This window comes from Condylura cristata, unplaced genomic scaffold, assembly GCF_000260355.1.
Source record: "Condylura cristata isolate star-nosed mole 26May11 unplaced genomic scaffold, ConCri1.0 scaffold00029, whole genome shotgun sequence".
Classification (NCBI taxonomy): domain Eukaryota; kingdom Metazoa; phylum Chordata; class Mammalia; order Eulipotyphla; family Talpidae; genus Condylura; species Condylura cristata.
Window position 1 is genome coordinate 8,775,156 of NW_004567130.1, and position 13,404 is coordinate 8,788,559.

The 13,404-nt window shown below is 46.7% G+C and overlaps 1 protein-coding gene across 3 annotated transcripts in view; it reads right to left on the reverse strand.

Moving 5' to 3' along the window:
• Positions 1 to 13,404, reverse strand: part of AP1B1 (adaptor-related protein complex 1, beta 1 subunit) — a 48,549-nt gene that overhangs the window by 21,542 nt on the left and 13,603 nt on the right. For all 3 annotated transcript variants that reach the window (XM_012730983.1, XM_012730984.1, XM_004690876.1), the window contains 6 exons: positions 8,904 to 8,966; positions 6,084 to 6,189; positions 3,416 to 3,551; positions 2,734 to 2,979; positions 1,339 to 1,529; positions 905 to 1,126 (listed from right to left, as the gene is read on the reverse strand). In XM_012730983.1, coding sequence (XP_012586437.1) covers positions 905 to 1,126; positions 1,339 to 1,529; positions 2,734 to 2,979; positions 3,416 to 3,551; positions 6,084 to 6,189; positions 8,904 to 8,940 — 938 coding nt within the window. In that variant the 5' untranslated portion in view covers positions 8,941 to 8,966. Of the gene's footprint in view, positions 1 to 904; positions 1,127 to 1,338; positions 1,530 to 2,733; positions 2,980 to 3,415; positions 3,552 to 6,083; positions 6,190 to 8,903; positions 8,967 to 13,404 lie in introns of those variants that run through there.

Consider the following 13,404-nt stretch of genomic DNA (forward strand, 5'->3'; position numbering starts at 1 on the left):
TCTGTCTCTGGTGAATCTTCTCACCCTCCGCATCTCTGGCCTGTACCCCAGTTCTATATGAATAAATAAATAAATCTTTAAAAAAACAAAACAAAACAAAAAAACAAAAAACAGCACAGGGAACTCTGTGCTGACCAGATCTCCAGATCACTACACCTGATTAAACCTAGGGATCTACGGCTCAGCTCTTTGTTTAGACACTTGAAGCTTTCCCATATTTACCTCACAAACCTTCACAAATAACCCAATTCCACCGACCTCTCTGGGCCTCCAAGAGTGTCTTAATTTTTCAGCTCCACCATTCAGGTGTCAGGTGCTTTCCCCTAGAAGCAGTGTCTTACTTCTGTAGTCATTCCCATGGGAATAGGGAAATTTGGAGAAATTCGGACATACCTTCCTCTGCCCAGGGGCAGACACAAAGTTCATGGGGCCTTACCACCTTGGAGTCCTCCAACCTACGGATTATGGACTCTGTCTCCAGAAAAAATGTGTGAGTGCACACACACACACGCACAAATCTTACACCTTGTTCAGGAGAGCTCTGTGGACGGGGGTGCCATGGTCAAGAAGCACCATACTAGCTTTTTCTGGGCCTGCCACCCAGTTAAGCTGGTTAACCTCTGCACTCCTGACAATCTGGGATGGATAATTTGCTGTGTAAGAGGGGCCGGCCCGTGCACTGAAGAGGCTGAGCAGCACCCTTGGCCTCTACCCGCTAGATGTCAGCAGTGCCACCTCACAGTGACAACCAAAATGCCTCTCAGGACACAAAGTTGGCCCTGGCCAAGAACCCATGTTGAGCTATTCTGGAGACTTCCTGCAATGAAACAGGTCAGTTTCCCTTCAGATTCTCTTCCCAGCAGAAGGCCTGCAGAAGCGCACATGACACATGTGCTCCCAGTACCTTTTCTGCACGATGAGGTTGATGTTGCGCAGCGCCACGTATTGCAACTCAGGTTCAGCCGACAGCAGCGTGACCAGTGGCGGGGCCAGCTTCTTGAGCAGGGTGCCATAGTAGTCCAAGTCCTTGGACAACATCTCCATGAACTTCATCAGTACCTTCACAGCAGACAGCACCACAGCGGAGTTGGCATGGGAAAGCCTAGGGGTGACTCGCTCACAGATGCTGGGGTTTATTCCAAGGGGGGCAATGAGGAAAGAGAGACAAGAGAAACATCCTGCTTTTAGTTATCCAGAAAATACAGCTTTCGTAGGAGGAAGATCTGGTCCTATTCCTGCTTACTGCTAACTTATACAAGCAGGTTAAAACTACTTTGGGCCTAAGCCCCTAAAAGACCAGGTCTGGCCTGGCTGGCAAACAAGGTGCAACTTGCTTACCTCTGGGCCTCCCGGTCGTCCTTGGGTGCATAGTTGGCCAGGCAGTCCAGGATGAAGATCTGGCCCCACTCAGTGCACTCATTCAGGGCTGTCAGCAGCTTGTTGATGGACTGTGGGTTCAGGTCAAGCAGGTTGCTGCTGGGGTGAGACTCAGCAATCTCTGAGAGGGCAGCCACTGCATTTGCCACTACCTGGAAGGACGGAAGAGGCAGAAGCTGGGGGCACCACTCAAAAGCCAAGAGCCAGGAGAGTTAATGATACTGGCCCCTTAGAACTGAATATCCTGGGCCCTTCCTGGTGGTACAACGAGTTAAAGCAAGCACTATGATGCTCTCCGCAGCCACTGCAGCACGAGTTCAATCCCCAGCCAGGGAGCTGACCCACATGGTGCAGAAGACCTCTCCTGACCCGCCCGCTGCTCTTCCCAGCGGGCTTATTCTGCCCTATTCTGCTTCCCACTCTGTCTTTGGTGAATCCTCTCACTCCCCATACCTCTGGCCTATACCCCAGTTCTGTGTGCATAAATATATAAATCTTAAAGAAAAAAAAAAGAAGTTGAAAATCCTGAAAGGAATATTAGAGCCAACATGTAGGGTCTGAAGCATTAAGAATCACTCCAGTATCACCCTACTGACTTATCTGTAAACTGGAACTAAAGTAAACGCACCCACCATTAACAAAAAGGAGACCAATAAAACCCCCCAAAATACCAAGTCCAAGTGCCTGGCAACAGAAAGCATTTTGAATCACCTAACACATAGCCCCTGTCTACCAGCTGCAACAGGTCACTTCAGGGCTTGCCAACTGTGCTTCTCAGAACTAGATTCTTGCAGAATCCCTTAAAACTGCCATATGGGGACTGAGGTACACAGGAGCTTCCCAGGTGAAGCTCTGGGCCCCCAAACCACTTCAGCAGAGCAGCTGTATCTATGTGTCCTGCATGGATTCCAACTTTTCCTGAATCAAACAGTGCCCCAGTAGGCAGCCCTGTATCGGCTCCATTGTTATTAGCATTTCTGTGGGACAGCTGAGCCAAGGGGTTGGCTCATTTAATCTCAAACAGGCCCTGCTGAACTGGCCTCCAAACTGCTGCCGCTGTCGCATGAGGCATGAGTTCCTACCCAGCATGTTCGGGTGCTCTCTTCTGGCTATTCTAATTCAAGGGTGACCCTCTGTATTTCTGAAAGATGTAGGGAAAGGTAAAAACACCTCACATTCACAGCTAAGAAGAGTCTTGGTGATAAGACACAGAGACAGTGGCTAGAAAGGGAAGGAGGGCACTAATCTTGGTTACACACCCACTGCTATACCAGTTCACAATTTAAGACTGGCAGAGGGTCAAGCCAAGGTCTTCCTAAAGGAAGAGGAGATAGCACAGTGGGTACCAGCAGTTACCATGGGGTTAGAGTCAGAGATGAGGTCTTTCAGGGTGTCGAGAAAGCCCTGGTCCTCTACCAGCTGGGCGTTGATATCGTGGAGCTTGGCCACACACACGGCTGCCGTCTTGCGCACGTATGGGTCCTCATCCTTTAGGCACTTCCGGAGTGGCTCACACAAGTATTCTGTGATCTTGTCAACGCGGATGCAGCCCATGGTTCGCACAGCCAGGGCTCGGATGAGGGGGTTGGGGTCCTCACAGTCCTAGAAGAGGAACCAGTCATTGGCTGGGGGCAGGGGTGAGATGAGCCGTCTGGAGATTCCGACTCCTCCTTGTCCCAGGGTTCTGAGCAGCTCCTGTGGAATCTCCCATCAACTGTAGCCAATAGCACAAAAAGTGCTACGTATAGGCCTGCAGTATTTGCCAGATTACTGTGCTGGAGCTCTGCATGAATGCCTCTGATTCTCACCGTAGACATACTGTCTGACCCCATTTACAGATGAGGGAGCTGAGGCTGAAACCCCTGATGACCCAGCACCACAGCAGGTCACAGAAACCCTTTGCACCTATCTGGAGAGACTGGGAGCCCTTAGGCTGGCAGTAGGAGCCTGGGTGTTTCTCCCAGGGACACTGCCCACAGCAAGAGATCAAGAGGGAAATAGAGCACTAAGCATCTGCTCCCACCAAGCTCCTACTCACCTTCACAAAGGTGTTGACGGCCATGATGGCCATATCGGGCTGACTCTTGGCATAGTTCATTAAGTACAGGTACACCAGCTTCTTCAGCTCCAGGTTGTCTGTCTGCATACAGTTCACCACATCAGGAAAGAGGGCACTAGAAGGTCAGAGAAAGGAAGAGTCACCTCATCAGGGTGGGAAAACAGTAGATAGGAGGGAAGGAGAAAGGTAACAGAACTTCCTAGTAAGTAGGGCAGGGCTATGCTCTGCTACCAGTAACACCTACTGGTAGAAATGGAATTCAAAAGGATGATTCTTAAAGAAAAAAAAAAAAAAGCCCTGTTTTTTCACAGGATTCAAACATGAGCTCTGGAGCCCATGAGATCTGACTCAAACTCAGTTCTCCCTCTTCTCAGCTTTATGAAGTTGGGAAAATTTCTTTACCTGAGTCTCAGTTTCCATTTGCAAAAAGGCGCAAATAAAATACCCCACTTCATAGGGCCCTTATAATTAGTGACAAAACACTTAGAGCATTTGGTCACTGACTTCTGAGAGGTGGTAAATAAACGTTTTTCCCTTCCGACTTTAACATGGCTGCCTGTCCCACAGAGCTGTTAAGGAAACGGAGACAGACTGTGCTGAGTTGACAAAGGTCAACTCAGGGACTCATTAGGAATTAGCCCAGCAGATACAGAGCATGCATTTAACACCAGGCTTGGTGCTGAGGGCTTTACATACTTGATCTCATTTAACATCCCTGAGAAGCCAGACAATTATTCTGGCTTCTCTGCTAAAAGTTCATAAACGTCAAGTAACCTGCCTGAGGATTCAGGTCTAACGCCAAAGCTCACATTCAAGACCGCTGTTATTGGGGTGGAAACACCTTCAGTACACCGATAATCCCAGGAGCACAGGTCACGGGAGATTTGGAATATGGCCAGTAACTGTCTCTTCCCCTCTCAAATCTTGTGATTTTTATGGGCAAGGAAATAGTAACCCAGAGATCTGAGAGGTCAAAGTGAACTTCCTCAGCCCCATAGGCAGGAGTGCAGTTGGTTGTTAAAGTGACGCATCACCCTGGAAGATGACACACCAGGAAGAAAGGGGGAGGTGACACCACTGATAAGACTGACTTGTTTTTTGGGGTCTGTCACATCAGCACAACATGCTTATTTGAGATGGAAGAACAAAGATGCTTCCTCTCTGAGGAGGTGACACCATTTTCCATCTAAAGGAGAGCAGCTTTGTCTGCAAGGAGTCTGACTTGGAAGGAGACTCAGCTTTCCATACTGGTCCATTTGCCACGCTGTCTCCAACAGGTCTCTCTACAGAACTGTTTCTCCTGTGGCACTGTTAGGAGAGGCCTTATTAGGGTGGCAGTGGAGTCAGGCAATGCATGGAGATGTCCGGATAGCGATACCCTGCCACGGGGCGTGGATGGGAGCTGCTCCGCGTCAGCATCAGGTCTACTGAGCTGGGCTGTGACCACGAGGGCAGGAGGAGGGTACACAGGTCAAAGTACCCTATTTTTAGATTTCAGAAGAGCTGGGAGTGAGTCTTAGTTCTGTCATTCATCTTATGACCATTGGGCAGACATTTCACTCTTTATCTTGTTGCTGCCAGAACTGCCAAAACATATCTGGAATGTTCCGCAGACCCTCATATACTGTACAAGTGCTAAGCTGTAAGATTCAGTCCCTATCCTTGGGGACTTTGCAACATAGTAGGCAGGTAAACACAATACACATAAAAAGGACAATCTAGAACGAGTGCCTGGTGAAAGGAACACAGAGTAAAGGCTACACCTTCGAGGCAATGGACTGGCATGATGAGGGAAGACAACAGAGAGATGGTGAGTCAGCTGTAAAAGATGGAAAAATGAGCTGGGAAACCGGAGAAAGAGAAAGACATTCCAGGCAAGGGAAAGGCATGAACGAAGGCATGTTAGCAATTCTACACATGGCCTGCTCTGCAATCAGATGCAAACCAGAGGTTGCCAACTGGTGACAAATTCAACAAGTCCCATCAGCAAGTTATGTTTTACTTTGTGTTTGTTTAATGTCATCTGGCAATCTGAAACAGGGAAATTTAAAGAGAAAGTTCCAGAATTCCCAATCTTTCTAAAAACTGAAAGACCTGGCCACATGAGGCTCATTTTCCCCAGCCTGCAGCAATCCTCTGTACATGCCGCTTCCATTTTATTGCTTGTTGCCCTTTATGTATACATAAATACAAGAATACACCCAGAGGTGTGGGGGTGAGAGGATTCACCAGAGACAGTGGGAAGCAGAACAGGCAGATCTACTAAAATGCACTGCTGAGGGGAGCATCAGTCAGGACCTGGGAGGTCTGCTGCGCCACATGGGTCAGCTCCCTGGCCAGGGGTCAAACTCATGCTGCGGCGGCTAGTGATAGCTTGATAGTGCTGAGACTTACCCTCTTGTGCCACCAGGAGGCCCTACTCGTGGCCTTTTCAACCTAGTTCACTTTACTTACTCCATTACTGTCAGCAACTGGTGTATGACCACTCTAGAAACAAAACCTTTCTGTTTGGAATGGAGATTTGGGAAGGTTGCTAACAAGGGGAAACACAGGTCTCTGGAGATACCGAAAGGAAAGTTCTGAACTAGATCCAAGCCATAAAGCACCCTGTGGGCCTCCAGCTGTTGTCCAGCCTATTCCTGCACACCTGACATCTTTGCCAACAGTCATTGATGCAATCACTTTCTTCACCGCCTCCTTCTTCTTCTCCTTCTTGTCACTGTTGAGCTCTGCCTTCAGTTCGAAGATCTCCCCTAAAAAAGGAGGCAGGCATGAGCGATCCATCTCCACCCTGCCAGGGGGTGATTCCCAGCCCTCAACTTCCAAAGAATTGGAGGAGGCAAGTAAGACACGCCATGCTGCCAGCTGAGGGCAGCTCCAGAGCTGGCCTCAGGTCAAACAGGCAGCAGACAGAGAATAGCTGGAGAGGAATTATCAAGATGGAGGCTGACAGGTCACGTTGGACTGAGCAGCGAGGAACCATGGAAACTACAAAGGTTCTGAGAAGACAGAAAGTGTGACATTAGGTCCTGCTCAGCCAGATGACTGAAAGCATACATAGGAAAAAGCAAAGTTCTCCTGACCCAAAGTTCTCAAGGCAGCATGTGACGGAATCTAGGAATTTAAAGTTTGAAAGGAGAGGTAGGATTTGCTTGCTTCTCACAAATAAGTTTTCCTGTTTTCTCAACCCTCCAGTAAAATCAGCTCACTCAGGGTTTCACTTCCTGAGCTAGAAGTGGTTGCTCAACTCTGAAAATGGGAATTCAGCTGCTCTAGAAGAGCTCTAACAAGTAAACTGTTTTATAGATTTGATGATCTGGAAAGAGCGAATGAGGAAACAGGGCTGCTGATGGCCTTGTCATGGAGAGGAGGCTCCTGGTATCTGCAATGACAGGCTGAGAAGGCAGACTTTCAGTCAGGCCTCTGGCCTCAACACAACAGCAGCCAGCATTTCCCGATCCTCCTCTAACCTGATGCTGAGCCCAACCCAGTTCATCGCTGCTTCTTTGAAGCTGTTTCTTTGTATGCTCTACCTTGACTGGGTGTTGAATTCTCTCACTTACCACTCAGGTGAAACGCTCATCTCAGTGCCGGGCCCTCAGACTGACATTTGTCTTAAATATCTCTTTTGTAGAATGAAAATTCCCAGTTTCCCTTTCAAGTTACTCAGGGTGGGAGTGAAACAGACTCTGGGGGGGAAGGAGGGAGGAGAAGGAGAGCGGGGAGTGCTGAAGACATTCCAGGTGGATTTATAGTGAGAATAAACTAGCAGGTTTATATCATGACTGAACACTGTATTCGGCAAAGAACTGGAGATGAAAGACAGCGAACAAGGTTCATTAAGAACAATCATGCAGTATCGCCTGGGGCAAGAGCACACTGAGGATTCTGCTCAGCAGAGCTTCAGGAATCTGCAGATCCAGCAGTTCAAATTCAAGGGCCTGTAGGGTTAAAGCCCTTGAAGAGACTGGGAGGGCTGTGTTTCCCCGATATAGGGTCCAACAGACCTTGATGAGTTTGACCCTGGGACCTCAGGGCTATCCTGGCTCTGCTCGAAGTCTTTAACCAGATGCAGCGGAACTGGCCATGACAGACTGATGAGTCACACTGGCCTCAAGAAGGCTGGTGGGGTAAACCTGGCACCCACCTGCTTCCAAAGTCTCCTTCCTCTAATGGGCCCCAATCCACACAGTTACCAAGCCTATTCCCTCAATCACACACAAAACACTAGGTTCCCTGAACACCTAATCCCACAGCCCCATGACAATCCTGCCCTTCTCAAGCACCATCATCTATCTCTCACTGGTCTTTCTGCCTCCCCTCAGTCTTACCTCCTTCAGACTGTCATTAGGATCAGTCTTGGACCACCCTTGCTTAAAACCATCACTAATGTCAGGTTTTAATCCTCAAAAGATGCCTACCAAATCCCCCAACCCCAAAGAAACCCTAGTTTACCCAGCACTATATTTCTCTCCTCTGGGATCTGGCTTACTAGGCCCTGCATAACTGGCCTCTGTACATCCCTCCAATCTTCCTTCTATCACTCTCTTTAGGGTTTTGTGCTCAACTGCTTTTCTCTCTCAAATTAACCAAGAGTAGAGCACTTGCTGCTCTTTTCTCCCTTACTACATCCCCCCTTCGCCAGCTAGTGCCCCCGGCTCCTCCCACCGTCCCCTGCCCTCTGGTATGATTACTACCTAACAGTCTAGACAGTCTCTGCTCCAGCTCCAGCAAAGCCAGGCCCATGGGTCTGTCTCCTCCACTGCACAGGGACGGTGCTCATTATAACCGGCTGCACTAGTAAAAAGCTTAGCGAGACGCAGAGGAGGCCCTGCTCAGCTAACCCAACAACAGACTCTTCACCTGTTGAGCAGGCAATGTGTCAGTCTCACTTGGAAGGAAGGAGGTGGAAGAAGGGTTCTATCATGACGATGCTTATAGGATTAAAGGACATTTGTCAGCCACCATGACAGCTTCCATGTCTAGAAAAGCAGAATAACAATACCCAACAAAAGACAAGCTTAGCATATTTTAGTTCAGCAACTGAGTTGCTAAAACTTTGGGAAATGTTTATGATAATATCAGATGAATAACAGGATATAAACTCTGACTTCAACCACATAAACATATGCTCATGGATAAGGACCAGACACAAACTGCTGTGGGGTTGTGGACAGCATTGTGTGCACGCTTTCCTTCCTCCAGGAAAGAAAAACATTGTATTAAACAATTTTAAGACATGAAGAACAAAAAAAGGCTTATGACATTTGGAGTTCTGAAACAAGTGTCTAATTTTGTACATCATCATCAGTTTAATTTTCTGTACCTACGGTTAAAGACACTGGATAATTCCTATGACTTGCTGCCAGGTCTGAATCCCAACACTACTCCCTACTTCCAAATGAGTAAGCAGAAAGTTCCGGTAAGGAAAGAAGAGTACAAGACCCCATAATGAAATAAACAGTACCTTTTTTGGTCGTGGTGAAATATTTTGAGTCAGTCATTTTGGTCCTTTATCTGTGGTCAGACTCTGGAAGACAGAAGAGAAGGGCGCCTTTCAGTTGTGTTCCATTCCATTCTCAGCTACGGAGCCAGGAGGAGGAGGAGAGAAGTAACCTGCACACATGTGCTACGGGAAGATAAGACAGCTTTTATCTCTTTACTGGGCAAATGAACTGCTACGTAATAGCTGATCAGATTGTGGAGGCATGTCTAAGGACTCTATCAAAGTTCTGAATATGCAGATCCTCTGACCCAGAAATTCTACTTGCAGATCACTTTCCCAGACATATCAAAACAAAGCTACAAAGGTTTTACTATGGTACTGTCTGTACCAATGGAAATACATTAAAATGTCCATCAAAAAGGGAACAGTCAAATATTCTGGAAGAGTCACAGATTAAAAAGCATGTAACCATCACAGGTACAGCTGCCCCTTCGCGGTGCTCACCACTCCCAGCACTGCTCCAAGTGTGCTACACCAAGTTAACTCATTAAAGCCTCAGAGAGGCGCTATTCACTGACTCATGTAGACAAATAAACTTGGAAAATAACCAGTTAAAAAAAAGTAGGGAGGTTTCTTCTGTCTCTGAACTTTGTCAAGCTTCTGAAACAGTAAGTGTTTATCCCTAAACAGGGCTAGACGACTCTAGATACTGCAGAACTCTGTAGAGTATTTCCCAAATCTAACTGACCATTTTCTTAAAGCACTGTAGGACATCTCCCTGTGCAAAACTCACAGTGTAAAGTGCTGTTCTAAGGCAGTAAGATAAAGACCACAGCCACCTGGTTCATTCAGAAAACATTTACTGAGCGTCTGCTACGTACCTCAATTACCTCTTGGTCAACAAAGATGAAAGAAGCTACACAGGAAGCAAGTGTACCCTGAATACACTGCACAGGCTTATGGGATTGTTCCAATATTTAAGAAGCTATCATTTACTGAGCCTGTATTAAAGCCAAGGGCTTTACACACGATCTCATTTAATGAGGCAACCATTTTTTAGCCCATTTTTACAGATGAGAAAACAGACCAGTGATGCTACATAACTTGCCCAAGATCACACGGTTTGTAAATGGCTGGCTGGAGGCCACCTCAGGTGTGCCTGAGCTCAGCACCTATGCTCTATTGATGAAGGAATTCTGCTTCCTCTAACTCAGACAGAGGGCAGAGACCTGATGGTGATTAAGGAATCAGTTCCAAAAGCCATGAGATCTTCTGAAGCAATCTTCCAGTTCTATCTATAGTTTCACATGGTACAGAAAGCCAAACAACAGGCACTTGAATGGAGAAAACTCATTTTGTCTCTCTGCTGCCTCTGAGAAGACTCAAGTGTACCATCCATTAATGTCTTTACTTCATTACTGTGCAGAAGCCAGGTGAAGGTTATTGGTGGCAAGAATGTGAGAGGTCAAGGATCACTTCAGAAGTATCTGTAAACAAAGCCAACACAACTCTCCTCCAGTCCAACTGTTTTTTTTTCTATGCTAAGCATAGATTCATTCGGTAATCAATAGGAAGTAAGAATGCACCTGTCTCAGGCTGCTTTAACTCCTTTGTTGATCCCATTTGAATAAAGATACAGAAGTCTTGCTGACAAAATGGTCTAAAGAGAAAAGACAATCCTACTTTCCCTCTGCTTTACAAGGCTGGAAAGGGATGATTGCACTTTCCTATGGAAGCTTCTGGAAGGAGGAGAGGCTGCTGCATGTGGTGATGACAGTCCCACAGTGGGGGTTCTCTGCTTGCCAGTCCTGGCAGCATGAGTCAGAGTGGGCTGTAGACTGACCCACAAATGGAAGACCCAGGTCCACCTGCAGACCCAGGGCCATAGCTCCGTTCATCCCGACCTTCTTGACTGGCGCAGGGCTCTGCACGTGGCCAGTGTTCCACTGATACTGCTGTGGCCAGTGTTCCACTGATACTGCTGAAATGAAAAGGGCCGTGGCAAACACCAGGATGCCTCAGCCTGCTCACTGACGGTTATGTTATGTGACTGTATAGCATTTGCTTCCCACAGGTGTTTACTTACAATAAAAACTTTTTTTTCCTTGAGTAAACAATAAGCCATTTTCTCAGAAATACTTCACCAACCTAGAGACTCTTTTTGGAGTACAAAGAATGAGCAGGTAAATAAGATGTGTTCCAGAATAAAGGCATACATAGTTTCAGAAGGGAAATTCTTTTTCTTTTTTTTTTTTAGGCTTATTTTTATTTACTTATTTGAGCATACAAGAACTGGGGTGTAGGCCAGAGGAATGGGGGCTGGGGGGACTGATGAGAGGATTCACCAGAGACAGAGTGGGGAGCAGAACAGGCAGATCTACTGAAATACACTGCTGAGGGGAGCAGCAGGGAGTCAGCGGAGGTCTGTTGTGCTTGTCCTGTAGGTCACCTCCCTGGCGGGAGCCTGAACTCATGCTTCAGTGGCTGGTGACAGCTTTACAGTGCTGAGACTTAACCCCTGCACCACCAGAGAGGCCCTCGGAAGTTAAAGTCTTAAGAACATAACTAGCATAACTAGATATGTAAAACAACCTGTTCCTCAAGGTTGTTTAGTCTAAGAAGTGGGATCAATGAAGACCAAAGGGGAAAAGATCACAGGGAGAAGAATCTCAGAAAGTAACATATAAACCCTCCAATGTTAAAACTAAAAGGAAATCAAAGTGAACAAAACTAGTTTAGGTGTCTAAGTTCAGAGCTGCCCAGAAATTCTTTTCTCAAATGGTGGAGATTATCAGGGACTTTTCTCTGAGCACAACACAACATCTGGAAGCTCTAAATTCCTAGAGCACAACTGTGTTGTATGTAACTGACCAGGCCGAGGAAAGAGTGGGAAACCTCCTTTTTGGGAAAATTAAAAAAGCACTGGAGCTGTAGGGTCAGCAAGTCAAACTGGTTATTGACACCCTATGCAGTTGGCACCTTTCCTTTTATAGGTGCTAAGCTTAACTCAATCAGCCAGTGCCGATACTGGCTGCTATTTTTTTTTTTTCTTTTTTGCTTTATCTATTTCACATATCCCTCTGCGGAGGGCCAATGGGACTGATGGTGCAGAAACCATATCCCTCTGAAGCTGTTTTATAAACAACACATTAAAGGAAGAAGAGTAGATGGGAGAAGTAAGAACACTTCTGAAAAGCCACTAAAGAGCACTTAAAGACTTCACTTGGACCCTCCCTGGTGGCATAATGAGTTAGGACACAGTACCGCAAGCCAGCTGCAGCCACTTCAGTATGACTTAGATTCTTAGCCCTGGAGCTGACCCACATGGCGCGGCAGACCTCTCCTGGCCCGCCCACTACTCCTCTCAGCAGTGTACTTCCTTAGCCGGCCTGTTCTGCTCCCCACTCTCTCTCTGGTGAAGCCTCTCACCACCCCTGCACCTGTGGCCTGTACCCCAGTTCTGTATATATAAGTAAATAAATCTCTAAAAATATATAAAAACTTCACTACACAGAAAAATCACTTGAACCTTGTTAATCTACTCAGGGTGGCTATCTCCTTGTGCTCTTTTGCCACAGTTACCTCTCAGATGTTAATGCAAGAGAGATCTTTCATTTCTCTGCAGGAATGGAGAAATCCCTACATCTCTGTCCTGAAGTAGCTCAGATTTGCAGATGCGTTCCCAGCATTGCTCAGCTGTTGCCATACACTGCACCCTACTAATGGAAACCAGAGGAGCTAAAACCTCATTATTTCTCTTCTAATGGAAGCCAAAGGAGCTAAGGTTTCATTCTCTGATGAATCTGATTGTGTACATGAGCCACATTTGAAAGCAGGCAGTCACTAGGTAAGAAAAAGCTTAGGACTTGTTTTCCATCTTTGACTGGTCCAGGGTACATAAAAAAAGCACTAATTAGAGGGAATTTTTGGTTTGGGAACTGTTCTGGCCCATATGATGAGTCAGTTTTGCTAAGGAGAGGCATTCTGGGCTGCAATTTCAGCACTTAAAAGATCAAGAAATGACTCAAGGGAATGGTGCAAGTCAGAGGGGCACATCTGGACAGACTGGTTTTGTCTTCAGGAGCCACTGCCCCTGCCCAGCCCCAGTGAGTCTTCCCACACCCACATTCAGAAGATGACTTTGATGCCACAATCCCAGGACTAGTTCCTACAAAGCTTCACCTTTTTAAAGAATCCTACTGACATGCCTCCTTCCTACTGTGGCCAGGCTTAAAGAACAGGAACTGTACAAAAAAGCCTAAACTAGAGGAGTTTTCCCTTATGTGTTCTACAGTCATTGAGAAGCTCTTGGTGAGAATCACTGACACTGCCAGGGACAGAAATATAATGTAATATAATCTAAGAGTGGAAAATGAGATCCTAGAAAAAAGGGAAAGGAGAAAATTTTCATAAAAATATTCCCACTTGCTGGTGGGAATGCAAACTAGTACAACCACTATGGAAAACTGTTTGGAGGTTCCTCAAACTGCTAAACATGGAGCTCCCCTATGACCCAGCAATC